This window comes from Pomacea canaliculata, linkage group LG5 (assembly GCF_003073045.1).
Source record: "Pomacea canaliculata isolate SZHN2017 linkage group LG5, ASM307304v1, whole genome shotgun sequence".
Classification (NCBI taxonomy): domain Eukaryota; kingdom Metazoa; phylum Mollusca; class Gastropoda; order Architaenioglossa; family Ampullariidae; genus Pomacea; species Pomacea canaliculata.
In genome coordinates this window covers 25,726,689-25,752,701 of record NC_037594.1, presented here as the reverse complement: position 1 = coordinate 25,752,701, position 26,013 = coordinate 25,726,689, and the positions used below count along the sequence as shown (strand labels likewise).

Genomic DNA, 26,013 nt, shown 5'->3' with positions numbered 1-26,013 from the left:
CATTAAATTGATTTATAAAAGTGAGAAAGAAAATCGTTGTTATTATGTCTGTTTCAATATATTTTCATGTTTAGGAGGGGAGGAAATAATGTTAACATAATTTAGTGGGGCTGTATTAAAAACATGACGTCACTTCCCATGGTGCCTTGCATGATAAAATGGCCGTGGGAGGTAAGCGGTAGGTGGGCAGATTATAGACGAAACCGGAATGTGGTTACCTAGCCTATAACATCATCATTAGGAAGGTCGTAAGACTGGAGACTTTCTTGTCTTTTCTGTGACATTAATTTTTACTCTCGACTTCTTTATCGCGAATGATGAATTTTTCTGTAACAGACGTTTTACTTGGCCGCTGAGGATGACGTGATTCAAGTCTTTTGCAGCATCGACATCGATCCTCCCTGTTTAGAACGAATATATCATTCGATGACTGATAGTCGTCGGTGGTTTGCAGTTAAGTTTTTTACTTAAACATTGACAATGGCTGAATCCAGTGAGTGCAATATTAAAGTGGTTTGCCGTGTGAGGCCTTTAAATCAGTCGGAGGAGAAAGCTGGGAGTAAATTCATTTTGAAGTTTCCAACGGATGATTCAGCTTCAATTGGGGTAAGTTCTCAACCTCTTCATCATGACCTAGCTGTTTAATAGTATGAATGTAAGACTGTTATTGTAGTTATGTGTACTTATTATCAGCAAGGAATATTTTTGAACACACATTGATTCATCTGCTCTAGAAACTACTGGATATGGACACAACAGTTGCTTATCATAATTTATATTTTTTTTTGGACACGAGATATAGTCGTCGTGCAAACGCAGGCCAATATTCCATAACAGTAACTTAAGAAGCAGTTTCAATATTTTCTAATTAATTATTTATACATATTATCGCTTGAAAACAAACCAAACAAAATGCAGAATAGAATGGTGTTGATGTGTTCGGAGTTGTTTATTTTAAAATGGTGATCAATAATGTCAATAAAGTACGTGCTCACTACGCCCGACTAGTTAAATCAGACTGGGTGGCAGCAAGTAGAATGTTTCTAAATGAAAGGAAAACAGAATCAATACTTTAAGAAATAGAGTTGCCCAGCATTGGAACAACCTTAGTTTTGAACTAAATGTGTAATAAGTATGAAGCCTTTAAAAAAAAAAGCATCTGAATGTGATTCCAAAATTTGTGGAGTTATTTTGAAGTTTTGATAGCAATAGCAACTTGACTAGTGCAAATCCCTGCACATTAGTGAGTGGGACACTTAAAAGCCTGTGTCCGACTGTAGTCCCAAATTACTGCTATTCCTACCAGCATCCCTCTGGTATGAGAGGTCATAATATAGATGTCCAAAAGCTTAAATTCACACAATGGTTTCAGACACATTTTCACATTACACAATGGTTTCAAACACATTTTCACATTAGTTTGATAGGATTCTTATACAGAATGATGCATGTATATATAAATTATAATGCAAACAAATATCTTAGGCAGCTGCTAATGGCAAAGGAAAGGTGATTCAATGTATAAAAACTAGAGGACAGTTTAGTATTTTCATAACCTAGTTAATTGGCTGGCAGCATTGTAAATGCTATTTTATATGTTGACTTGATTTATAGCAACATTCCAATGGGTGTGCTTTTTATATATTTTTAAAAATTGGATTTGGAAGGTGATCTTGTTCAGATTATCTTGGGAAAACTCCAGTTTGAGATTTTTTTTGTCGGAGCCAAGTGGTTACTTGCAGTTTGACCATGATTTCATTTTTTGGTCTATAAAAATGAACAGTACTATCCATCTAGGACTGCAGGCTACTTATCATCTTGCTCCAAGACTTTGAAGAAGAAATGAAAAAATAGTGTCTTTCTGCAACATGTTCATTTTATGAGCCAGCTAATAGAATAATAATAACACAGATGGTGCACCACAAGTCAGAATTATTGATTTATTATCTAATCATCATTAACTGTATCATGATGTTTTCTGTATTGATAACGTAGATGTTTAGAGTAAAACTTTCATATTTAAAATTTTTTAATCTTGCTTTGCAGGGGAAAGTATTTGTTTTTGACAAGGTCCTGAAACCAAATGTCACTCAAGAGTATGTGTATACTGTCACTGCCAAGCCAATTGTGGCAGGTAAGAGAATTTGTAAACATACTTCAGATATTTATGATTATCACAAACGGTATAATTATTTTGAATTTTATTACCATTTATTGTGTTTTAGTTAGTCCAGAGCAGAAAATGGTTTTACTGTCTTTGTGCTGCAACTGAGAGGGTTAAGACAGATTTAGATAAACTGTTGTTCCTTTGCCATATGCCATGGTGCTTGCATATGAACCAATGCATTAAGTGATACACACTTGCTGTGAAAGCAAATACAAGAACTAGTTTGCTGGTAACAAGCCAACTAATCAGCATATATCATGAAACATTCTTGGTAAGTGTACACTCTAGAGGGAGGCATCTGTGGTTACCTAGTTTAATAAGTATTTCTCTCTTTGTGATGCACCTACCTTCCCAGATGTGGGAGCTCATAGTGTCTGCAAATAAAATGTTTAGTCACACAAAATTCATGTACATATGCTCAAACTTATTACATCCAAACACTATACAACTCTGCAGTCTGATCAATTATACTGTTTCTCAGTCAACCTTAAGCAGCAATGACACAAAGTGTGTCACTTTCAGGGCAGTTATACAGGTTCTTTAATGTTGTCTTACCAGTGTTAGCTGTGTGTAAAACATTGTCACCAGTGTCATTTTTTCAAACTTCATTTAATGATCTGTATAAAAAAAATTGCAGCTGAAAAAAGCTAGAAAGTATCTTTTTTGTTCTTTTTGTTCCTAATTACCCCAAGTGGAGCACAGGGCCGCAAGAGAGTATCTTTAAATATCTTTAATTTTAAGACAAAACCAGCTCCCACCCCCACCTTATTTCCCCCTTATCTGTGATGCTCAACAGAAGCATCTAGCAGCTATATGGATAGTAATGATATGATCAGATTAAGTGGTATTAGATGGTGTTATTATGATCATGATTGGGTTGAATCTACTAGGAAGTTGAAAAATAAAATTAATGGTGCTTGAGACTATTATATACTGTATATATACATTATGCATATAAAATGTGAAGGTGATGTTTTATTGAAGCACACTTTGATCCGACACAAGATGGAAGGAGGTGAAAGAAGTTTTCTCTCATTTGTGAAGAACTTTCTTTTATGTTCTCAGATGAACCAAAGAGAACACTATTTTTATTTTGTAGCATTCCTCACTTTATTTTGATTGCATTCCACTTTATGAAACCTTTATTTGGCTGGTCATTTATCCTTCTTTTATTTTCATGTTCGTTTCTAAATGTTATCATGAAACAAACAATACTGGCTTAAAAGTTAAGCAGTTCCTTAACATAAGAGTGTGACATGTGGCCATTAAATCGGTGTGGTTTACTTTTTTTTTTAATCCACATAGCCCATTTGATTTCTTTTGCAGCATTATCTCTTCATCCCAGTAATTAACAAGTCTGGGATGAATTTGTGAATTGTCTTTTTTATTCATCTCTTAAAAATGAAAAAAAAAAGATAAAAATTTACCACAAATATCATGGGAGGATTCTTTTGATCATTATAGTTATGTAGATACAGTCAATATAAATGAACTAGAAAAACAACAAGAAGATCTAATGTTTTCATTAATTACAGGTTGTTGTTTTTTTTTATAAAAAAAAAGACAATATAGATGTTATCAGCATTTTGACCCAACCCTTTGAGGAATTCCCAATACTGTGGCATCTGGCCTTTGGGTATCTCAGCCTTTGCCTGCTGCTGTGTGTTACTTGCATTCCATTTCTCCAATAAAGCTTTAGCTGGGCTGACTAAAACTGTAGGCTAGCTATTGGTTATAGAGACAATCTGACTAGTACAACATCATTATGCAGGATGATACAGCAACAGTTGGATTTATTAAACACCTCAGCAAGAAGACTGGCATAGGAAATAGATTGGTTAGATTCAGTTGAACTTCTGCTAAATAATTGGCTGTCTTGTATTTCTAGTCTAAATATCACCTGCCCTTTGGCACATTTGCAGTCTATGTGCTAATTTTTTCATTAAATCCATGTTGGATGTGATCTAAGCAGCTACAATGATTTGAAGAGACACAGCTGAACTCATAGCCTTTGTTTACTCACTAATGTTACTAATGTTTACTATTTATTATCGGTTTAAAAGCAGGTTCCCCCCGCCTCCCGACCCCAGGACAGCCAGTCCTTACGGAATTAGTGACAGCCATTAAACGTTGTTCAACAAACAATTAGTAACCAGTCTGTGAAATAATAGAGAGCATCACATACTAGGGAATGGATGACAGTAAGAATAATCCTGTACAATGCCCTACAAATCAGGGCATTTAAAAAAACTAGTTTAAACTCTGGTCATAAATGATATCCTAGTCATCATTGCTCAAATCTGTGTAAAACATCTATGCATTGAAACAATCATTAATAAGCCTCAGAGTTTAGTGCTCTTTTTTAATACTTCATCTGTGTGTCTCATTACACAGCTTAGTCTTTCATCGTGACAAATGTGTCATCACATTGCTGTTAGCATATGCCAGATTTTGAATCATATAAACTGTTTCTTTCTGCAAGACATTCCCCCAAGACACAAGGATTAGCTGTTTGTACAAGTGGGACATGTTCAAGGGCACCTGGCCTCAGAATATTTTGTGATTTAAATAAAATAAGAATCCTTCAAAAGTTAAAATTTTATAGACTTTTAAATTGCCCACCCCATTCTTTCTCATGAAGTCTTAAATGTCCACTTGCTTCAGATCTTTACTTGGATCATTGGTGTCAGTCATGTCTTCAACTTAAGCTGTGTTATGCATTATGCATATCTAAAGTTTTTATCATCTTACTAGGAAAGTGATACAGTGTTTTGTCATACCTTAAAAAAAAGGAATCTCACTCTAAATTTATTTCCCATTTCCCTCCCTTTTGTCCCCAAAACACACTTTAAGTTGGGTCAGGGGAATAGGTGGGCAGAGGATGCCATTTGTATTATATAGTAATTCATTTCAGGCAGGACTTAAAATGTCCACTTCCTTCAGATCTTTCTTGGCAGATGATCTTGACTCTGAGGCTGTATTCTGTATTGAGAAACAGACACAATACAGGCAAGGTAACATGACCTGGGGTGCACAAACTGAGTTTGCTTGGAAGTAGCATGGTCCCAGGTCTGACTAGGACTAGTGAATAACAAGCCACAGGTTAGGAATGTAGAATGAGAATGAATGAGAATCATGAGAATCAAATCGGCCTTTTTTTTTTTTTATTGTTGACAAACTGTTAAAGATCGTGTCACCTGGGATTGGTTCTTGAATATAAAAAAATCCAGACTGCTGTGAAAGTAAAGGCAGTGAGTCAGACATTTGCATAAATTAATATGAAGTAGAAATCCTTTTCTGGCTGGGAAAAGGTGAAAGATCATAAAGTTTTCTGCTGATTGTCCTGGGATATTGTGCACATGTATTTTCTTGGGAGTCTTTAAATACATAAAAAGTCAGAGCCTTGTGCTTTGCTGGTTTCCTCTTATTCCACATGAAAAAATAAAATAATGCTATTCAATATTGTTGTTTACATCTCATACCAGTCAACAACAGGTGAAAGGCAGAGGTGTGGAGGGGTTTGTAACTTGTCTGATCAGTTAAAAAAGCATGGGTTGACCTGACAGAACCCAGCACTTCAACAGACAAAAAGAGTGGCTACCTTTAAATAAAGTTGAGTAATTGCTAAACTTGCTGCTTGATCACAAAAAGTTGACAGGCTGGTTCAGGAGCTGTGCACCCTGCGACATCAGCTTTGTAGCAGAGGAAAACCAAGTGCCTGTGTGGTTTTCACCTTTGTAATGTCATAATGCACACATGCCTTTGCATGTGAAGGTTAATGTGTGATTGTTGGAGTGAGCTAACTTGGCTGTATAGGGCAGTCACAGCTGCTGCTGCCTGCATATTGATTGTCTCATGGTTAGGTATTGATCTCTAGTGCAGCTGATACAGACCTATACAGAGGCGCTAGCTGTGCAAGGTGCGATTCCTTACATTTCCCTCAGTAAACCTGTTTGGCCTTTCTGGATTTAAGCAGTCGGACAGCTTTTTTGTGGGTGACAGAAGTGACTTTGTAATTCATGCAACACACAAACTGTATTTAGCCAGTGTTCGCCAGGACATTGAGTTTGGTATAGGTTTCTTTTTTTCATTTATAGTTATAGAGAGGACTGTTATGAGGTCCCATTGCCTTGTTTTGAGTTTAGTATGCACTTGATATCAATGATAATTCCACTCAACTAGTTAGGAGACAAGACCATTGTGACCCAATGTGCCAGGTAGAGCATACAACCCAGTTACTCTTTGTGCACAAGGTAGCGAGCTGAATTTGGTTGCTTTGTGTCAGCAGTTCACAAAATTGTCTTTAGTTTTGGGAGGGGGTAGATACCCATTCAGTTGTATGTACAAGTGAGCAAGTAGGATTTAATATTTATTGAATTGAGACAACCACCTGTACCTGTTACACTTCATGATGCATTCCAAAATATCAACAGAGGGAATTTATAGTTAGTTAATTGCCTTATTAATATACACTCCTAGCTCTCCCATTCACAGTGTAGGCGTAATCCACATAAGGCATTTGAAGGCTTAGAGTTAGCAACAGACTAAGTTTACTCCAGCCTGTTAAAAAAATATGTATCACTCTCAGAATTTAAAATGTGATAGACATTTGAAAGTACCACGGCTCCACAGGTTTTCACTCTAGTCTAATGTTCATTTGCAGTGTATTAAATCAACTCATGCTCCTTATCTCTGGCCTGAGAAGTTTTACTTAGATTCATGAACATTTTTGACAAAAAACTCATCAGTTCTTGGACACTGTCATTTTACTTTAACTAAGCATAGGGATTGTAACTGATGTATACTGTCAATTTACTTAGTTACTGCTCTAGGAGACATTAATTGCTGTGCACTGTCAATTTACTAAGTTACTAATCAAGGGAACAGTAGGGATGGCCATTGGGATTAGCAGTTTAATACATACATAATATATAGCCAGTGAGTGTGTTTTCTGGTGTTGTCTGCTATCTAGTGCCATCATTTAATAGTTTTAAAGGCCAGTACAATTTTTTTGGGGGGTCAAAAATTATTGCTAAATGCAGTTGTAAATGTCCTGTGTCTCCAGATGTTCTCAGTGGCTACAATGGCACCATTTTTGCCTATGGTCAGACATCCAGTGGCAAGACACACACAATGGAAGTAAGCTTAATTATGTCTCACAAGCAGACAAGACAATAAAAGCTTAATGTTGCCCCATCCCTTAGTCTCCTCTGTTTCATTGCTTTTATTTTTATTTGTCTATCCCCCCTCCCCCCTTTTTAGCTCATTTTCTCTTCACAGCATTAACAATTTCTTTTGTTCATTTTCCTCCTCTCCCCAATCTCTCCAGTTCATTGCTTTCAACTCTTTTTGTTCCCCATGTCCTTCATTGTGCTACTTTGCATTCATTCTTCTTTTTTACTCTCTTTTCAGTCATCCCTTTTAATATTTGGTCTTAATTGTTAAAGCATCGAGAATACTATTAGTGGAGGTTATTTTTATTTTGTACATTTTACATATACAATTCAACAAAGGCAAATACATCAGGCACTTTTTTGTATCAGTTGTTTGTAAATGACATTTTCAGGGTGTCCTTGGCAATGAAACACTTCAAGGTATCATTCCCCGTATTGTACAAGACATCTTTAATTACATCTATGGAATGGATGAGAACCTGGAGTTTCACATCAAGGTAGGCACCTGCTTCAGTGGTTTATGATGTGGCCCTTTATAAAATTGATTGCATATGTAATGTGCCCCTTCAGTATTATGTTAGTGAGGTAGAGAATGTGGACAGTCATACAAGACAGAAATATGCTTATGTTGTAAATATCATAGAACATAATATCAAATGCTGTCTTGCATCCTAATGCCTTTTTCTTGTCACCTTGTATATGATTTTGTGGGTGGGGTTGGTGGTGGTATACAAAATCCACATTGGGTGTCAGAACTAGTGATTTGTGGGGATGTCAGAACACTAGTTCTTTGTGGGGATGGGAGGAAGGAAAGAACACGGACAAATTCTGTGGTATTATTTATTCTTATCTTGTGTCTGGCATGCAGGTGGAATAACACTGAAATTGTTATGCTGTTTTCTTGCACAGGTGTCATACTTTGAGATCTACATGGACAAAATCAGAGATCTCCTAGATGGTGAGTAAGCTGGACTTTTTGAAGATAGCTGCAGACTAGCTCTTTGTACATTGGTATCCTCATCACAGTCAGCTATTGTCCTGACCAGTTTTTGTTTGCTTGAATGAGACAATGACCATGAATCCAGACAATGTTTACATTAGTCTGCCTAGATGGTCCTAGTCAGATGTGTCTGACAGAGCATGAAGTGCCTCACTTCTTTCACCATATCACATATTTATCTCCTACTATGTCATTGTACTTCCTCCTCCCTCTCCCCTTTTTTGTTGTTTGTTTAGTTAGTTTATCTTCCATTTTATTCCTTCACCTGGGATTTATATCTCCATTCTCATTCTAATCAATGGGAGACAACTAAATTATCATTTGCATTTTTACATGAACTTCCATATTTATATATCTGCAATCTCTTTATTTCCTATAGTCATATGTTCAGTAACTAATTTTTTTAATTTTCCGTTTCAGTGTCTAAAACAAATTTGTCTGTCCATGAAGACAAAAACAGAGTACCATATGTAAAGGTAGGTGTCATTTAATTGAGAGATTATAATTTAGTGATATAAACACCACATGGTGGCTACAGTATTGCTTAAATCCATCAGGATTACGTGACATTTCAAGTGCAGTGTTTAATCTTGTCAGAAGATCATTACACGTTGGAAAAAATAGTTGTGACTGATATGGAATGGTCATCTTCTGTGTTTTTTTGCTAGTTTGTCTGTGTGTTTTCAGGGTTGTACGGAACGTTTTGTGTCTAGTCCAGAAGAGGTGATGGAGGTTATAGATGAAGGGAAGGCAAACAGACATGTGGCTGTAACAAGTATGTTGTCTTTACACTCTTTTATTTAACTATGTACGAATGTATGCATGCATATTCTTGACTTCAAAGTATCCAGAATAGCACTGCTCACTTCGTCTGCAGACCATTTAGATATGAACAGATATCACCTACCATGTGCTGTCTTCACTGGTTGCCAGTTGTGGATTGTATAGCCTACACACTTTCCACTTTGACTTACTCTTCCATTTCTGGCACTGGTCCTTGGTACCTCTCCAAACTCACTTCCATCTACACGCCCACACAACTTCTGACACCAAGTTTCTGTGAGTCCCACTAAGACAAAGACATATGGACAGAGGTCTTTCTCCTACCCAAGCCCCCATCAACTTAGAACAAATTATCCATCAGCCTTTGACACTCTTATTCTTTTACCACCTTTAAGTCTAAACTTAAGACACATCTCTCTGGAATGACGACTTCGTTGTGACTCTGTGCTGACCATGAGCATGCATAATATGTGTCTGTAATTTATTTTGTGTATGAGTGAGTGTGTTTTGTAGAAGTGCTCTGTTGTATATGAATGTGGGTGCATGGTTGTTGATGATTTAGTCTGTGCATGATTTATGTAAAGTGGTATAAGCAAATCTTTACAAAAATGCTATATAAATCATTATTATTATTATTATTATTATTATGTTCAGTCAAATTTTGTAATCAATTTTTCACCCACTTCCCATTATCATAGAGGTCTGAAATTTTCAACAGTTACTCATTTTTAGGGACATCACAATATTAAATCATTTCCAGCAGTCCACAAATAACTTTAAAAAAAAAAATTTTGTAATTTGAATTAAAAATTGGTAACTGCATCTATAGGACTCGTAAACTCTAATCTACTTTAATTCTACCTATAAGAAGGGAATAAACTCACAAAGTAAAGCGAAAAAAATTGTCTTGTTTACCTTTTCCTTTAGTGGTACAGTAGTTGGCAGAGGAGAAGAGTGAACAGTTTGGGTTCCTAGTGTTTTTGTGAGCCAGTGTCATCTCAGTTTTGCAGAAATTTACTTTTGATCACAGATATGAATGAACACAGCTCACGCAGCCACAGTGTGTTCCTGATCCATGTCAAGCAGGAAAATGTTGAAAGTGAGAAAAAACTCCATGGTAAACTGTACCTGGTGGACTTGGCAGGTAGTGAAAAGGTGAGAACGATTTGGCAGACTTGCTTGCAGTGTCCTAGAACATGACCTGTGATCACTTTGGTGTGTCAACAGTTAAATGGTTGGTAGAACTTGGGGGACATCTCAGCCATAAAGCCCTCTAAAATATACAAAGTGGTGTTAAACAATTTAGCTAAAAAAAAAATTCATATCCCATCATGCTTTGCTTCCCTGTAAATGTGCAGTATTCTACTGGAACCATATGTTAACACTCCTTTACTTTTCTTTGGCTTCTTGTAAAGACTGCAGAAAAATGTAGGGCTATAGATGAACTGTGAGAAGAGTGATACTTTAACTTGTAATTTCAGAAGATAGTTGTAGAAAGTGAAAAGCTGAAGCTGCCTAATTGACTGAATTCTTAGTCATTTTTGTGTCACAGATGGTGATAGTTTGAGAGGAAAGTATCTAAAGAACATAAAAACTTGTGATCTGTTACTTGCAGGTCAGTAAAACAGGAGCTGAGGGGGCTGTGCTAGATGAAGCAAAGAACATCAACAAGTCTCTGTCTGCCCTGGGAAACGTTATCGCTGCTCTTGCTGAAGGAAATGTAAGTTAAAAATATTGCATCTCCACCTACCCACCCTTGGCGTAGGTAAACTGTGAGCAGAATTGCGTTAATGCAGTCTAATAGTGGCCATATCCATCATGTTTAGTTCAGAATTAATTATTACACTGTTTGTTTTATTTTTCTTGCCATTTCTCAGGGTTACTTTTACAAATATAATAATTATTCATGGGGATGATGACATTACTATTTCATTAAAAATCTTCCTTTGAAATAAGTATAAACTTTTTAAATGTCTATAAAGTCTGAAACTATGTTTGATTTATGAGTTGTTGACCTTTTACCAGGACGTTTGCTAGAGCTAATCTGTCTTTGAAACATTGTTCACTTATTTGTCTTATCTAAATAACAATGTGTGAATACATAATTTTTTCCTAAGTTTCATATTAATTTTTGTCCCTATCAGAAATCCCATGTACCATACAGAGACAGCAAACTGACTCGTATTTTGCAAGAGAGTTTGGGAGGTAATGCCCGCACTACCATGGTCATCTGCTGTTCCCCAGCCTCTTACAATGAGGCTGAGACAAAATCCACTCTGATGTTTGGACAGAGGTTTGTCAATATTTTTTGTTCACAGGCTGCCTCTACATCCTCTACAATCGTAATATTTCATTGTGATTGTTTGGCTAGGAATAAAAATGAAGCATATCAGGTTTTTTCTCTGAAAAATCAGTGACTGTGTCACTCTTTTGTACTGCAATCCAGAGCCAAGACAATCAAGAATGTGGTGTCGGTGAACGAAGAGCTGACAGCAGAGGAGTGGAAGAGGCGTTACGAGAAAGAAAAAGAAAAGAACAACAAGCTGAAACTCATTATTCTCAAGTTGGAGGCTGAGCTGCAGTCATGGCGTGCTGGTGAGCTGCTTTTCACATGTTCTCAGCCAAGGCTTGCTGATAAGCTATTCAGTTCATGGGCGTTTGCATTTGTTACACATGGGTAAGATGTATGTTTATTTTCACAGGTAACAGTGTACCCCTGGAAGAGCAGGTTGATGTAAAGACAGCAGCCGTTGAAGGGGAACAACCTAAAGAGGGTGCACCACCAGGAGCAACCCTCACCATGGCAACCAGTTTTGTGGGACTTGCTGGTGGTGGAGCTTCTGCCATCTCTGAGGCTGAGCGCTTGCAGTTGGAGGAAGAGAAGATGAAGCTGTACCAGCAGCTGGATGATAAGGTTAGCATCAGTCTGGCTTGCTCATGGCCTTAAATATGCCATAATCAATGTAAGGGTCAAAACTTAAGCAGTATAATTGTTTTACTTACAATCTGTCACTGTTGATAATGTGCCTTGTGACACAGGCAAGATATGTCTGACATAAGCATTATGTGCCAAATGCAGGCAAGATACATTTGAAATGTGAAGACTCTAAGCTGTGTGTGGTGGTGGTGGTTGACAGGTAGCGTAGTGTAAGTGTTCTAGATGTCTTAAATGTGACTTGAACCCTAGACTTTTTCTGTGCCGGTCTTTAAACATGAGTTCCCATTTGTTAATGATAGGCATAGCCTGTTTCCACCAATGGTAGCTAGGCAGCCTTCTTTCTTGCATTTATGATTCCTGCATCTGTTCTTGTTTTTTCACCAGGATGAAGAGATCAACAATCAGTCACAGTTAATTGAGAAACTGAAGGAGCAAATGTTGGAACAGGAGGAGCTAATCACACAGTCCCGACGTGACTATGAGGCCATGCAGGCCGAGATGGCCCGTATTCAGCAGGACAATGAGTCGGCCAAAGAGGAGGTGAAGGAGGTGCTGCAGGCTCTGGAAGAACTGGCCATGAATTATGACCAAAAGTCACAGGAGGTGGACAGCAAGAACCATGACATTGAGGCTCTTAGTGAGGAGCTAGGCCAGAAGATGGTGAGTCTGTTTTTGTGTTTTCAACGTATTCTTTCAGGGTTCCATGTTGCTGTTAACAACATGATTCAAAGACATTGTAGCAGCGATGTTTTATAAGGAATATACCTGCTGATGCATAAATGATAAAAATGTTACTTTTGACTTTAAGAATTGGAATAACATAATAGTGATAAAATGTCTTTTAAAGGTAGTGTACACTTTTGTGACTAGGCAAAGATGAATGGCCTACAGTCAGAACTGGAGCAGCTTCGTGACTCTTCACTACATCAGAAAAAGCGAGTGACAGACATGATGATCAGTCTTCTCAAGGATCTGGGTGACATTGGTGGCGTTATTGGTGGAAGTGCTGCAGAAAACAAGGTGACCCTTTATCCTCCTGTACAAGAGAAATTTTGTTTTCCCAATCTTTTTTTCCATGGAACTTATCTTTGTGCAGATGAAGCAGTCTTTTATTCTTTTGTTTGGTTCTGTACATATCAGCCAAATCCCAGTGCTGGTGAAAAACTAGAAGAGGAGTTCACAGTTGCTCGCCTATACATCAGCAAGATGAAGTCTGAAGTGAAAACACTAGCTAGCCGTGCACAGACTCTGGAGTCCCAGCAGCAGGAGAGCAGCCAGAAACTGTCGGAAGCTGAAAATGATCTTTCTGATTGCAAGCTCAAGATCCAGCAGGTATGAACGGACTAAAAAGACTTTTTAGACATTGAACTGATAAGTACAGAGACAAAACTTTTTTTTATTATTTTTTTTATTTTTTTGAAAGAAAAGCAGTGCACTTCAGACATGGTCACATTCTTATGATGCTATTTTGTTTCTTAATGCAGTATGAGGCCAAAATGACAACTCTGGCTGAAACAATCAAAGATGTCGAGCAGAAGAAGCGGCTGCTGGAAGAGAGTGTAGACTGCTTGAGTGAGGAATGTGCACAGCTGAAGGCTCAGCGTGAGTCTTTCTCACATTCTAGACCCATATATAGTATAGTCCATTATTACATTGCTGTGCTTATTGCTGTGTTGGACTAGCAGTCTGCTCCAACTGTTGGAGTGCCTTCCCAATTCACGAGGATGCACTGTACCATAAAGAATTAGCAATAAAAAATAAAGTAGGTTGTATTCCTTTATGAAAAGGCAGAGCAGTTCTTTGTTGTTAGACTTGTATTCACTCTTTTTTTTATTTTTGTCAATTACCTTCAAGCACTGACAGCATACTAAAAATATTAAGCTAATTATTAGGCAAGCTATGGATTGCTTTTAAAGATTAAACAGCAAATATGCTGGGATTCCTGGCAATGTTATAAGCAGTAGACAATTAGCTCTATAGAGTGTTTAAAAGGAAACCACCGTGTTATCTGTGCAGAATCTATGGCTAATGCTGTTAGTGAGAAAGAAAGGGAAACATCTAACAAACTTCAGGCTGAGATTGAGATGAAGGAGACATTGGAGAAACAGATGATGGCTCATCGTGAGCAACACCAGAAGCAGCTGTCATCTCTGCGTGAAGAGATTGCTGACAAGCAGAGTGTGATAGATACCCTCAAGGAGTGAGTAGTTCTAAGTTAACCCTCTTAGCACAGCATAAAAGTAATAGTATGTACTAAAATAATGACTTATAATTGAAGACGGTGAAGATGACTGTGGTTGATGTTTGTTTTAATTGCTGCTCTCGGGTAAACATTAGACCAAGAAACCTATATATTTTTGGAAAGGAGAAAGCTTGAACTGTGCAATAAAAGTAATGAAAATCCTACTTTCACTCTGGTGACTAAAATAATCCAAGAAAATTCACAGTTCAAAAAAAAAAAAAAAGAAAGTCAACACACCCATGTGGGCTCTGCACCTACATCAGCAAAAACCTATCTTCCCCAATTAGCAGCAAACAGACTGGCTCATATAACTTAAAAATCATTGGCAGTCACTGTCAACAACAGACTCTTTGCTGGTGTCACCAACGTCATCCTCAGCTTGTCGCTCTTTCTTATTTTTCAAGGGGGAAAAAAAAATCACAAAATTGCTTAGAACAGATTAAAAATGGCTCAAAAACTGCAGGATGAAGACCTGAGAATAGAATCAAACTTTCTGATTGGTTGGTTTTAACCGAGTCAGCTAACAGGAGAGCTTTCCTTGGGTCATTGGGTCATATTAGTATGGTCACGTTTGTGGCTCATCATACTAAGAGGGTTAAAGTGCATGGGAAGTGTTTTTAAAATTCATTATAATTTAAAGTGCAGAATATGTGCTAATACTGATATGTCTTTGCATCTAATTAAATTGCTCAGAAACTGGGCAATCAGATTTTCGATTCCTCAGTTGCTACATCATTATTGAACTTTCTTCTTTCAGCACAAATCAGAAGCTATCCTTGGCCATGGAGAAAATGCAGGGAGACTATGAGAAGCTGAAGGCGGAGGATGTCGAAAAGACAGCAAAGCTCTCTGAGTTGTCCACACAGATGTCCCGTCGTGAGCAGGCCAAACAGGACTTGAAAGGGCTAGAGGAGACAGTTGCCAAGGAACTGCAGACCCTGCACAATCTACGCAAGCTTTTTGTGCAGGATCTTCAGAACAGAGTGAAGAAGGTATGTTGCATGAGCATGTATCATTTTATATGCCATACCCACTTGCACAGCCATGTAAGTGCAGACAAATGTGCAATTACACAGCCGTATTTTTACCAAATTGTGTCATCTTTGGAGAAAATAAGGGGAGATACTTGTGGTTAGAGGAAAGGTGTTAGATTCCTAATCTTATGTGCATCATCTTGTAAGTAGAATGCTTGACCACTTAAGCGACATGAATTTTTTAGTCAGCCAACAAGAAAGAGGACGAAGAAGATGAGGAAGGAGGAGGAAATGTTGCTCAGAAGCAAAAGATTTCTTTCCTGGAGAATAATCTGGAGCAGCTGACTAAAGTCCACAAACAGGTAAGAGGCCATTGCTCAGGGTTTCAGAATTTCCATTGTGGGAGGCACGTATCTTTCAAATGAGACATTGTTGCCATTATCCTGTAATTCCTTTGCAACGAATTTGGCTTGAGCCTGGCAATAAACTAAATAGGCTTATTATCAGCATGTTTAAATTGCTCGCATCACACACACATATATGCCTGTAGGTTGCAGTATGAATCATGGTTTTGCTAATATCTGTATAAGCATATCTGAAAAAATGTGACTCAACTTCATGTCCTTGATTGCAGAAAAATTTTGCTATGGCTTTCTTGATGCTGTGTCAGATAATTCTAAAAAAAGTTTCTGATGTTATATGCATGCAGCTGGTACGTGACAATGCAGATCTTCGGTGCGAACTTCCCAAACTGGAAAAACGCCTGCGAGCCACAATGGACCGCGTCAAGTCCCTGGAGACAGCACTGAAGGAAGCCAAGGAAGGTGCCATGCGTGACAGAAAGAGGTCAGTTAACCTGTGCAAAATGCTGTTAAAATACAATTTAAGGTACCGGCAAAGAAAAGAAAAACTATAAGGAAACAGACTTTATATGTGAGTTCTTTCACTAGAGCTCCAGCAGGGTGTTTAAATCCCTCAAATTACAAATATCTTAGGAGCCAGGCTAGATTCCTTGATGGGAACAACATGTATGAGTTGGTATGGGTGCGATAGAAAATTTTGAACACATTTTCCATGATGTCCTAATTACGCCCTTTTAAACTGCTAAATGATTGAAAACTTGTGTGGTGTACAAAGAGATGGTCCTTAGCAGAGAAAAAGACTTCTGGTGATTGGGCATGACATTGTGTGATAGAGACCTTTGAGGGCCTGTGGACATGATACTGTGTGTGTAGAGAGAGCAATGTGGGCATGGCACTTTGTGACAGACCTGTGAGAGGCCTGTGGGCATGACATCTTCAGTTAGCATCATTCAAAAGAATTTCTGGGGTTTTTTTTTAAGAAGCTTTTAATTCAGCAACAGTCACTCTGGTAGCGCAGTGGTTAGCACCTATCACCAATTTACCACAAGATTGGCTGTCCTTTGTTCAGCTCTCGTCCTTGGTTTTGCTCTCGTCTTAGGCATGGTGTTCTTTTACTACATGTGACATCTGTTTACAGGGCTGGCTGCCGTTGCCGTGATATAGCCTCAGCCGACTCAGCGTAAAGCACCATTTCCCCCCATACCTTTCATTCAAGAGACTACTATGTTTTCTCTCTCCATGTTTTTTAGAATTTTACCTTAGAAGACTCCATAACTTTGACTTATAGTGCTTAGAACAGAGTGTCACAGGTTCAAGATTTGCATGAGGCCAGATACCAGAAAAGGTTTTGTCCAGCTTGCAGTGATAGGTAGTTAATTTATCACTGGGGATAAAAGGCAGCGGAAGGAGAGGAGTAGGCTCTTACCTTTCATATATTTTTTAAAAAAAGGTCTTGTACACTTTTGATCATAGGATGGGTTGGTTGTTTGGTTGGTTGTTTTACACTGTGCCAGCAACTAAGGCTATATCACGGTGATTGATCATAGGGGAGAGAAGTGTTAGAGAACACACTTTTCTTGGGGCTATCCACGTGTGACTCTCCCCATCCCCCAACAACTGGTACCAGTCAATGAATTAATTAAAGTTTTGCTATGGTGGTGTCCAAGTCCTCTTCCTCGCTGCCTTACTTTCCTAACACTCTATGGAGTGAGCTGGCTGGGTTAGTTGGGGTGGGAAGAGTTTGCTGTGCCTCTTGGGTATTGAACTGGTGCATCTCCCAGTTTGGTAACTACACGGCTACTTGCATCCCCACATGCCATGCCCCAGACACAATAAACCACTTACAGTTCTTGGCCTTCTTTTCTCTCCCTTTTTTTAAAAAAAAACAACAACTCATGGTCACTTACAATCACTACAAGCTCGTATCAAGTTTTTTTTTTTTTTCCCTGCCTGTCCAATTCATTTCTTTGGACTTAGCAGATTTTAAAAAACTAACATCCCTTGAAGCGTATCATTTCATAGCAGCTTTTGCATTATCTACTTTTCCTCTTTCATCTTAAATGACTTCGGATTCTGTTGCTTGGCTGTAAGGAGCTCTATCAAGAACAATATGAAGCAGTGTAAGTGAGATAATATGGAACATTCAGTGGGCTCACTTTCATCTGGACTTACTTTCCCGAAAAATGTGACCTGAACTCCATTTTACAAAGTGTTGCAACCTGGGCAAGCGTGTACCTTTAGAAGAAGCATCTGAAGACTGAATAATTTGCTAATTGTTCATTCTTTTAATTCCAATATACTGCACCTCATTTATGTAGGATTGGCATTGCTGAAGCTGTTTCCCTGTCAGCTGGGTGAGTCAAGATGTACTAAGGGTTTCATTGTGTAAGATTATGTTCTTAATGATCATTTATGTTAACAGTTGTTTTATGTATAAGTATCTCAATAGCAGTTTGTGATTGTAATCCAGGTGCTGAGATACCCTGTGTTATTTGAAATAACAATTGCAGAACTTAGGTATTTTTTCACGAATCATGGCCATACCCAAGTTCTAGACTTGGCACCTTTATGAATCTTGGAAGAACTTAATTTTTTAAAATTTATTTTGCATGGAAAGCATGATCCTTGATTATCATTTTATTTGCTGGATTCACTAAAGCTTTTGTCATTTTGTTAGAGGGAACAGCTTTCAAGCTGGTTACAATATCATAATGACCATTAGTTTGATATGGACAACAAAAGAAAAGTACCTGTGTCTAGTTCTATACAGTAGGGGTTGGGGGAGGGAGAGGAGTGGGTAGTGTCTTGTGTACATGCACGTGTTAGTACAGCGATCACTTTGTTTTTTTGTTGGAGTTATGCAGAGTGGTAGGGACTGTTGTCACAAACACCAATAGTTAACAACTCATGACAGTTGCACATTCTTTCAACAAATAATAAGATGATTGCCTTGGGCTGCCCAGGTCGTATGTATTTATGAACTGAGTCAAGGACTTTAAAAGATAAAGGTCAAAAATTTCTTCCCCTATCAACACGCACAAGAAGACAAAGTTATGTAAAGGTGAACACAGACCATGTTGTGCTCTAGGATCCCGTTGTTACGTTTTCTGGCAGGTGGTGCTAGCCAGTCTGATCTTTGGACATGTGATGTTTATCCTCTGTACTAATAGGGCCTCGCAAGGGGATGACATAGACTTTCCCCAGCTGCAATATTTAACTTGTATGTGACCTGTTAACTCTTCTATTCTTTTTATGCTCCTTTCCATATTATTCTTACTCAAAAATTCTTGCATTCTGAATAACAGTACTTCAGTTTCACAAAGTTTGACTCTCCTCAACGAATATAAAAAAATTTACCCCATATACATTAATAGAACATTTTTACCTTGGCTCGGCAAGGTATCACGCACAAAGCAAGATCCATGGGTACTGCTAACTCTGGTACATCGATTGGACACTGGTTGGATTACATCCTTCACTGCTGCTGGAACAAAAAAAAACAACCCTGCTTCCCTTAGTCGCTTGATCAATTGCTCACGTTTGCTTACTCTTCTGCCTTCTTTGCCATGAACACTGTACTCACTAAGGCAGCATTTCATATTTATGCATGGTAGATCTGTGACAGCTGTATTTCTCTGTCATCACAAGCAAGGTGTACAGCCCTTACTACACTCTGTACACTTTGTTTGTGATTACAAAGAAATAAAGCTGTCACAGTTTGGACGTTTGTAAGTGTGAAACGCTACCTTGTGTGTAATCTCCTTGTGTTGATTAGGGAATAGGATAGGTTTGCAGCTATTTGCGGCTTTAATCTTGCAGCCAGGGAGCTGTTTTCTTGTCATCCTAACATTAATGTACCTGTCAGGGAAATAAAATGGCTCTCCTGGTAAATTGTGTTGATATCCGCTGGCTTTCTAGAATGAGTTTATGAAAGTCATCCACCTTAATTGGAATTAAACTCAGGAGACCTTTTTTCCCCTGAAACTTTGTAACATATGAAGTGTATGTGTTTTTCATTTGCTTATAACATTGAAGATCACATATAATGTTGGAGTTTACTTAAGTTTAATGTTAGTTAATGCTTATGATAATTTCACTTGAAAATATATTCTCCTAGAGTTGCTAGATAGAGAATTCATTGTTTTCTAATTTGAAAAGTCTGTATTGCATTCTTTTTAAAAATAAAATTGCACCAAGAAATGATTGTATGCAGGTACCAGATGGAGGTTGATCGCATTAAGGAAGCTGTTCGTCAACGCAACCTGGCTCGTAGAGGGCATGCTGCACAAATAGGTTAGTGATGTGTTAGAAATGCTCCACTTGTTAGATAGGTCAGTGAGTTTTCTTGTACTAAGTAGTCACATGTCATCACTCTCCAGCATAAAATTTTATTGTTCTACCATTGTTTTGTCTATGATTCAGCTCTAGTGCATTAGTATGTACAGATTTCAATTCTTTTATCATTTCTTTATTACAGCTAAACCAATCAGACCTGGGCAGCATCCAGGTGGCAGCACTACCCAAGGAACTGGCATCCGTGGAGGTGGTGGTCTTGCAGCTAACGGCCCAGCCCCCATCAAGGCTGAGAGTCAGGCTTAGATTTGAATTCCACTGAAAGGTTAGGATTAGGTAAACACTTGATCTCTTGCAATAGGCTGGGTGATTGGTCAGATACTCTTGTAGCTGTTTGTGTTGTAAAATATGGACAGTTTTCAAGTATGTGATTGGAGGAAGGTTTCTTAAGTAAGCATGCTTCTTTCTTGTCAGAAAAGTACACAAAATGTCCTCCTTTTGCATGTGGCATCTGTTTCAAGGGCTGGCTGCCTTGCTGTGATATAGCTGTAGTTGCTAGCTTGGCGTAAAACACACACCCCCCTCCCTTCCTGTGGATGGATATTTCTTCTCATAAAGGGTGTTCTCAAACACCATTTATTGTGAAAACTTGCCTTTTCTCTCCCTTTTTTTTCTCTTTTTACACACACACATATATACATATTTGTGAATAGATGTGGTTGGCTGGGTGAATGGCTATGTAAACTCATGCCTAAACATGTAGGTAACATGATGCCAAGATCTCTGATTGTCCCTTTCTGACATTTCAGGAATACACCATGCTGGATATTTGGCGTAGCTCTTTGCAAGTGAAGATCTGTGCACTAACATTATTCTGTACTACCAGGGACAAGATAGTACCCTCAGGGCTATAGCCCATGTTGTAGCATTCCGCTTTTGTCAGCTTGTGCATCTGTTACAGTAGGTGATCTGAGTTATAGGCACCACTTGGGTAGAATAACACATCACTCATGGTTTACTTTTATTTATTATTGCTAATATCAGTGGGTGTATCCTGGTCATTTGCAGTAATCTCTTTTAACCAAAATAAGGTAAATCTTTAATTTTTGTGAGCTTTTCACAGACCCAGAGAAAGCTTGACAAGAAGATTGTGAAAAGAAGAGAAACTACTGTATAGCATATGTACATAATTTGCTGCTTTTATTCCAGTTTTGAAGACAAATTTTACTTTGACATTTATAATGGGGATAATTGGATAAAATGTTCTGCAATTTCAAACTATACCACTTAGCATGTGAGGCTAAAAATAGCAGAAGAGCAAGAGGACTGGCACTGTCCAGATGTACTCCTGATGACACTCCTTTCACCAAGAGCAACAAAATAATGTCCAATGAAGTATTTTCGGCAAATACAAGCAGTGTGTGCACATCCACATTAGAACATTCAGGTCTATTTGCCTAGTGGACATCTTTTCGTATTTTCGCAAGGAAAGGAGAGTCGGATCAGGAACAAACACTCTGGAGCTGCAGACAGTTTTTGTCAGAGACCTCCATCAAAGTTTCACGTGTACTTTTAAGACATTTTTTTCGTGTTCTGAGAATTAAGAATTTTTCTTAAATGTTGAAGATTGTTCTTGCGATTTTCTACAGAAAACAATGTCTTAGAGTAGCAGGGACAAGGGAACAGCAGTTTTATTTCCTTGTCATTTAAGTTAGGACACATTGTTATATTTCTTTTTCCACAAGAGATTTAAGTCTAATCTTTTTTTTTTTTTCCTTTATGAAATGCCATTCCTTCTGTGAATATTTGTGTATCGGTTAGAGGGGGCCTTTTGGTGTCGTTCTCTCCCATTTCTTCCCTATCCTCTTGCCCTGTGTCTTGAGTTCATAGCAGCCATCTATAATCCCTGTTCCTAGCTTTGTCAATTCTTGGAAGAAGAAATTTTTATTTCTTGATGCAGTATGATAAATGTACAGTTGTTTTGTTATGAAGGTTGATGTTTAATAATTATAAGAACGCGTGTTTCAAAGGATTTGTTGCAATATGATTTTGACTAAACATTGCAAAACCATTCATTTGATTAAGAGATTGTGTTATTTATTGTCTGGCATTTTTTACTTTTTGGTAGCTGCTGTAGCATGTGCTTAAGTGATGCTTTTGACAAAATGAATAGTGTTTGGTATAAATGCTCACGTTTCCTTTTTTGTCTATACTGCTGTGAAAGAGATAAGAAAGAAAAGCAGCTACTATAGAAATGCATGCAAAATGTGTTCTTATTTAATGAAATGGCTGGGTAACTCATTTGCATTACTTGACCTCCATGTGCTGCGTCTACTTAATGTTGTGATTGCTACTTGTGCATCAGGATCACTGGCTGTGGCCCATGGCCAGCCGTCCACAGTTCCCTTTTTACAGAGTACTTCATGGTGGCCATGGGAAGTCTTGTAGATTGCTTCTTTATTTGGGGACTGGTCTCTACTCCTTCCATTTCTTCTGCTTTGTGCACCTTTTTTGTTTTGGTTTTATTTTTTTACTGTTTCAGTATCTAATTCTGCTGATAACCCAGTTAAGTGTGTGAGAAAGCTATTTGTAAAGTTGTGGGTTAAAGAGCAGAAAAGAAGCGATAAAGGCGTTAGTACATAGCTGCTGCAGCACTGGTGTCATCAAAGCACACAGTGGACAAGATGGTGTTCAAGTTTGCTTCTGATGCATTTCTTATTTCAGCAGATGACCAGGATTAGAGGACTGATGACTAATTAGTATATTTTCACAATTCTCATTTTAAGGGCAGGTTTGGTTTATTTTTATTTGAAAGTGCAGGAAGTCTTGGAGGAAGGCAAACACACATTGATAGGAAAAAAGAAATAGTAGAAAAGCATTTGAGTGGCTGCTTATGCGCGCGTGTGTGTGTGTGCATGCGTGTTTGCTTGCTGGAAAGGAGAGAGGAGTGTATGACTGTTCTCATGCTCATGACCCCATTTTAATTTTGGGATTATCATTATCTTCTAAGTGGTCAGCTTGGGTTCTTTGTCATTCATTCTCTCAAGGTGGTCTTGGTCAAGACAAGACTGAGCTGGTGCATAACATTTGATTTTTAATCATTTGTATAATAAAGTAATGGCATTGTCAAGGCTTTGTATGCAACTTCTTGTTGTCTTTGATATAGTCTGTAAAAATCACATATTCTATTACTTCTGTGGAAGTTGTTACTTGTGATCATAACACATTTTTGAGAGACAGATTAATGTGCACAAATGATGAAAGTGCTTTCAGTGTATGCCATGGCCATCATGTTTCTTCTCAGATCTTTTAGTGTTGTACATGGACATGGTATTATCATTTTTGTCTTTCAGATTCAAATGTCTCCCCTTAATTGACAATGCTCTTGTTGCAAAAGGGAAATTTGCATATAAAATTAGCAATGTTTTGGCAAAGGTGTCAACTGGCACTTTATCATGTTGAATTTGTTCATAATGAATGGACCTTTAATTGCCTGGTTATCTGGTAAAAAAAGCAAACAACATGATTGGCTATGTGGTTGTGTCAAGCCCTAATGATTATTACTGTTACAAATCTCACCTATCTTCACACAGCACCTCTTCCCATTTTCATCATCTAGTTCAACTTTTCTTTATTTGCTATAAGCTTGCAAGTCCACTGTGAACTCATACAAACGATTTTAGTGTTATGGGATTGATGTGACAATAGACTGTAGAAACAAATATCTCAGCTACAACTAGCCTCAAGCTGTGGTCATCTGTTTGACCCTGTGCTATCAGTTTTAAGCAGAAGCTTGTTAGTAACATTGTATGTGTCATTCCGGTTTTGACCAATGCAGCTGCTTTGTTGCAGTTATGTCGTTTCAATTTTCCCTGCAGCCAAGAAATTGCCATGTTTCACTGTAAAGCTTTGAAGATGGTATGTAAGATAATAGATACATGTGCCAGCTTTTTTCTGTCTAGCCTTTTAGCCTCACCATGAGCATCATACACATAAGCCTTTTCAAGTCTTCGAACAAATTTCCGATTTGGTTGTCTTGGGGTGTGTCTTGTTTTAGATATTTTTCCCCTTTCTTCTTTTAATATTCTTTTGGAAAAAAGTGAAGTCAGTAGAGCAAAATGTTTGTGTGACTTTCTACCAACTTGACTCCTGTGCTGATTCTGCACAATAAAAAAAGAAAAAAATAATAAACTCAGCATCTTTTGTGTTTGCTGTTTAGAGAAATAGACAATTGTTTTGCCTTATTTTGACAAGTATAATAGCTTTGTCAGAAATCTTGGTTTGCTAAATTTGTAGCAGTAGTATAGCAAGTTACTTGAAATAAACCATTGGGGAAAAAAACCTCCCCATCCTTCAAGAGAAAAGTTTTTGATACAGACTTCAAAATGTGAAACAGGGTTTATTTGCAAGTTGCAACTTAGATCTCAATTTGGAAAATTATCATGAAACAAATTTGTCTTGGCGAAAGCAAGAACCAGCATCTGGTGCCACACATAAGTAACATAGTCTAGACCAGGGGTGGGCAATTAATTTTCCCAAGGGGCCGCATGAGAAATTGGGATGATTTTAGAGGGCCGGACTAATATAGTTAACTCAGTTTTACCCAATACTGTACATATAGGGCCAGCGGGCGGGCCAGTCACAGACGGGAGGCGGGACGGATCCGGCCCGCGGGCCGCCCCTTGCCCAGGTCTGGTCTAGACGGTGTGTCATGCAATACACTGAGGGTTGGCTGTCCTGGTTTCCGGTCTCATCTCGGGCACGTTCTTTCTCTGTTTTACAGGACTGGCTGCCTTGCTGTGATAAGCCTTAGTTACTGGCTTCGCCTAAAACACCAATCCCCCATCCCCCTAGCTGACTAGTGATCTGGTGGTGGTGCTCGCTTATAGGAAAAGACTACCCTGGATTTTACAGGACCTTTCTTGGCTGTGCGCTTCAGGGGTCATAGGGTGGTATTGCCTGACATAAGTAAATGCCCAAAACAGACACCTGGGATATGTGACACATTGTTATCAAATCAGAGTGGAGCTGAACATATATGGGGAGAGGTACTGTCCATTTAAGGGTAGATCAATTGTCACTAGTAGATTGGCTGGTTAGCAAATGTTCCATGTCGGTATACATTAAATAAAAGCATATGATGCACGTGGCTCTTTCACTTTTTACCTACACACTTGACAGAGACAAAGATGTATACTCAGGCATGTCAGTTGAGCAAGAGGGAAGACTTCAGCTTCTTAAAGATGCTTGATTGTTGAAGTAAAGTCTTGGGTTAAAGTTAGGGAATGAATGATTGTGTTTAATTGTTGTAGCATTAATGGGTTACCAGTGATGATAAAAGGAAGACAATAGGAATGTTAGGCCACAGACGTACATCGGGATATTAGTGGTTAGGCACAGCCTTGCCATTACACGGAATCTTCTTTAAGTCAGTCAAGTTCTGCGTCCAAAAGTCTCTGAAAGTTAAGGAAGCTCGCAATCTTCAGTGCAGATTCTGATTAATTTTTGTTGAAGTGTTAACTGTAATTAACGTTGCAATATTAATGAACTGTTCACATTTTAAATCATAGCCGCAGACAATGGAAGCACTCAGATCACCCCCTCATCAAGCCGAACACGAGACGAACTACCTATATACCTTTGCTGCTTAATTGTGAAAAAAATAAAGATTAAAAAATATTTAGTAGGTGCGGCTTATAAACAGGTGCATGTAGAGGACCTTCTATATGCTGCCCATATGGTGCATCGTCCCCTCTGACGAACAGCTGCAGACGATCGAACGTCTGCAAACAACAATTAATCTGGTTGTCAGCAACACTCAACGAACTGCCAATATCGCCAGTGCGTCTATCTGTTTTTTCCCTTTCATTACAATGAACCGCATTTTGCGAGTTTGCTATTGCATGGTCACTATTCATCGGCTAAAAATGATGTAAGGTTATTGCAAATACAGACAACTGGTTACCATGGAGATTGAAAGGATCCGCGAAACTGAACACTAGTTTTTTTTAATGATCACACGCACGGTCTACTCTTTACTTTTATATCGTCCCGATCCTAACATAAACAGAGATACAGTG

At 38.3% G+C, this 26,013-nt stretch overlaps 1 protein-coding gene across 2 annotated transcripts; it reads left to right on the top strand.

Annotated features, from left to right (window-relative positions):
* The first annotated feature begins 128 nt into the window (after positions 1 to 128).
* LOC112563961 (kinesin heavy chain-like) lies at positions 129 to 24,125 on the top strand. Of its 2 annotated transcripts, none has more exons than XM_025238440.1 (23): positions 129 to 606; positions 2,047 to 2,134; positions 7,233 to 7,306; positions 7,734 to 7,838; positions 8,251 to 8,299; positions 8,762 to 8,817; positions 9,029 to 9,116; positions 10,155 to 10,279; positions 10,740 to 10,844; positions 11,269 to 11,417; positions 11,571 to 11,719; positions 11,827 to 12,038; positions 12,447 to 12,722; positions 12,933 to 13,082; positions 13,203 to 13,394; positions 13,547 to 13,664; positions 14,079 to 14,262; positions 15,062 to 15,296; positions 15,524 to 15,640; positions 15,988 to 16,124; positions 19,854 to 19,933; positions 20,118 to 20,258; positions 20,743 to 24,125. In XM_025238440.1, the coding sequence occupies exons 1-22, from the start codon at positions 481 to 483 to the stop codon at positions 20,237 to 20,239; spliced, it is 2,937 nt and encodes a 978-aa protein (XP_025094225.1). In that variant the 5' UTR covers positions 129 to 480; the 3' UTR covers positions 20,240 to 20,258; positions 20,743 to 24,125. The 2 variants fall into 2 exon arrangements, with proteins under 2 accessions (XP_025094225.1, XP_025094226.1); XM_025238441.1 differs by having other exon boundaries at positions 20,118 to 20,269.
* The last annotated feature ends 1,888 nt before the right edge of the window (positions 24,126 to 26,013 follow it).